This window comes from Aptenodytes forsteri, unplaced genomic scaffold (genome assembly GCF_000699145.1).
Source record: "Aptenodytes forsteri isolate BGI_AS27 unplaced genomic scaffold, ASM69914v1 Scaffold227, whole genome shotgun sequence".
Lineage (NCBI taxonomy): Eukaryota > Metazoa > Chordata > Aves > Sphenisciformes > Spheniscidae > Aptenodytes > Aptenodytes forsteri.
In genome coordinates, this window is record NW_008795365.1 from 1,965,035 (window position 1) to 1,967,786 (window position 2,752).

General features: G+C 54.2%; 2 protein-coding genes across 2 annotated transcripts in view; one reads left to right on the forward strand and one right to left on the reverse strand.

Moving 5' to 3' along the window:
- The window catches only part of LRBA (LPS responsive beige-like anchor protein), a 423,640-nt gene that overhangs the window by 238,923 nt on the left and 181,965 nt on the right, over positions 1-2,752 (forward strand). The gene's annotated exons all lie outside the window — the stretch shown is intronic.
- MAB21L2 (mab-21 like 2) lies at positions 1,435-2,514 on the reverse strand. Its single transcript, XM_009280243.2, has one exon. It carries the CDS (start codon positions 2,512-2,514, stop codon positions 1,435-1,437), a length of 1,080 nt encoding a protein of 359 aa, XP_009278518.1.

The following is a 2,752-nucleotide window of genomic DNA, read 5'->3' on the forward strand; positions in this document are numbered from 1 at the left end:
CGAAAACTTGCTCGAAATGCGCCGAGCCGGCTTTGAAATCTTTCGGGCGGCTCGAGCAGTTAATGCTAAGGTTTTTAAAGCTCAGAAATGCGTTCCCGGTAAAAATCCTGCAAATATTTCTAAATCGTCCTGAGCAAACTTAAAGCGAAGTCGCTACAGCACAAAATACAAGGAATCGGGTAGAGCTTAGCTTCGGGAGAGAGGGGGCTCGGGCGGGGAAGGAGATCGGCGGTGTCTGCGCAGAGAACGACCGGGCGCGGATGTAGGATCGGGTGGTTTCCTTACGGGTGGCTTATCTGCCCGTCTGGCTACGCTGTGGTGCGATTTTATGCTGTACTTAAAAATCCGGGGAAAACAAATGTTTGTTTAAAAAAATATCGACCGGTTGCTCTAAAGGGCATTAATTATTCAGGGTAGATCTATACTTCCTTCGTGTCAAAGTCAAAGGGATAGCGCGTTCGCTCTGGGAAGCGAAAGCAAATAGCGGCGAATTTTTACCACAAAATACAAGCGCTTGAGATTTACCGGGAAAAAAGGGAAGAAAACTGTAAGGAAAAAAAATGAAGGTGACGACCGTAGGGTAGGAAACGGCATGCTCTAATTCTGTCTGAATTCTGGCGAGCTGCTGTGTGACGCTCCATATATTCCCAAGATTTAGAGAGGAAGCTTAAAGTCAGAAATACAGCAGATGTTGTCACATGCTGAACTACAGAATACGTAAGATTTTTTTCTTAGATGCGCTATTTTTATAGAAACTAGAGGGAAGTTTAGAAAATGTCAATGAATACGCCAAGCTAAGGCTTCGGCTAGGTGTCGCGTTTAGACTATCTTTGCATCTCGTGTTTGCGTTTCTTTTAAAAATTTTACTTCTGAGGTTCAGAGAGAGTCTACTTGCCTAAATTTAAGAACCATTCACGAAAAGTCGCCGTAAAGTTCAAGTAATATTTTTATTACTATTTGCAACAAGTCAGTTGTGGGGCACATAATCTGACCTTAGCACCGAAATACATTTAACATCAGTAAAACTTTTTTAAAGGGAGATTTGTACATATAGTTAAATAATTTTTCACTTGGTGACAACATTCAGGCAAACAAGAGAGAATAAGAAAAGGACTATACATGGATTGGAAAATGTACCTTTCGGGTTTCGTTTTGAGGTTGCAAAAGTCCGATTGCTTCTCTTTTTGTGACTTTTTAAAAATTCACATTGGAGGGCAGGAGGAGAGGCTCTTCCCTTCTTCCGTGCAAGGCGGTGAGCGTTTATGCCGGGAAAACCGTCTGCAAGTTTTTAAACGCCGAGCTGCAGGTGGGTGGGGGGTGGCGGGGGCGCGTTTCTTTCGCCGCCTCTTTCCGTCGTCGTTTGCGTTAAATAAAAAGTTTTTAGGCGCTGTTGTTGTTTACGGAGGGCGAGTTTTGTGCGCGGGGGTGTTAACCCTATAGCTTGTCGAGGCTTTTGGGATTGGTGAGGATTTCTCTGGCTAGCCTCCAGGTCTGTTTGGCAGCGCTTTCCAGGGCCGAGTGGGGTTTGCCCTGAAAGAGGTCTAGGTTGGGCAGGAAGTAGTGGGGGCAGCGCCGGCACTGCAGGCAGGAGATGAGCTGCAGGAGGATGCCGTTGAGCCGGTCGCCCAGGCACGCCTCGTCCCAGTCGGTCTCCCGCGGGTGCTTCTCGCACTCGTACAGCAGCAGCGTCTTCATGTGGTAGTTGTTGAGGGGCTGCCCGGGCAGCTCCAGGTGCCGGTCGCGCAGCGTCTTCAGCACCGAGAGGCACTTGTTCCTGCAGCCGCCCATCAGCAGCCGGTTCTCGGCCTCGCCGAACTGCAGCACCCAGGCGTCGCTCTCGGCCGAGCTCTGCTTGCCCGTCAGCGAGTAGCACTCCTTGGAGAGCAGGTTGAAGCCCTCCGCCTTCACCTCCGCCACCCGGTTGGGGCCGGGCCAGGGGATGTGGGGCATGGGCCACTGCGCCGCGCTGCGGGGCCAGATCCCGGTGCACTTGAAGGCGGGCGTGATCTGCACCACGTACCGCTCCCGGATGCGGAGCTTCACCTCGCTGGTGTCCGCGATCATCTTCACCACGTCCCGGTAGCTGCACTTGTCCACGGCCTGGGCCACCAGCGTCTGGAAGCGGGAGCGGATCTTGCGGGCGGACAGGTAGCCCGAGGCGGTGATGAACTCCACCCAGAGGGACATGCTGCGCTTGCGGCCGTCGCTCAGCTTGAGCACGGCGCAGCCCGGCAGGGAGCCGTCGTCCACGAAGTTGAAGACGCCCATCTGGTTGAGGTAGAGCACCACCTCAAACTCGGTGGGCGAGATCACCTCCAGCCCCTCGTAGCGGGCGTCGATCTCGCTCAGGGAGCTGATGAAGCGCGGCTCCTGCACCTCCACCTCCTTCAGCACGTCCGACACGACCTTGCACACCTCCCGGATGGTCTTGGCGATGGCCGCCTTGCGGGCCTGGCAGCGCTCCGTGTAGTATTTGTTGAGCTGGTAGACCAGCTTGGCCTGCGCGGCGATCATGTTGGGGCACAGGTCCGGGCTGTACACCGGGCTCTCGCAGTACGTTGAGGGATCCAATGCTTTAGCGGTGGCTGCAGCTTTGCGGAGGGCACCGGCCAAATCGCAGACCCCCACCCCCTCCGGGAAGAAGGCGGCAGCGGCGCGCCAGTGAGAGCAATTAAAAAAATCGGGGAGGACGACGAAGCACAAAGGAGCGAAGCCCGGCGCTGCCCCGGCGAGGAGGAGGGAGGAGTGCGAG

Coding starts and splice junctions, on each gene's coding strand:
- MAB21L2 (XM_009280243.2), bottom strand. CDS start 2,514: ATGATCGCCGCGCAGGCCAAGCTGGTCTACCAGCTCAACAAATACTAC.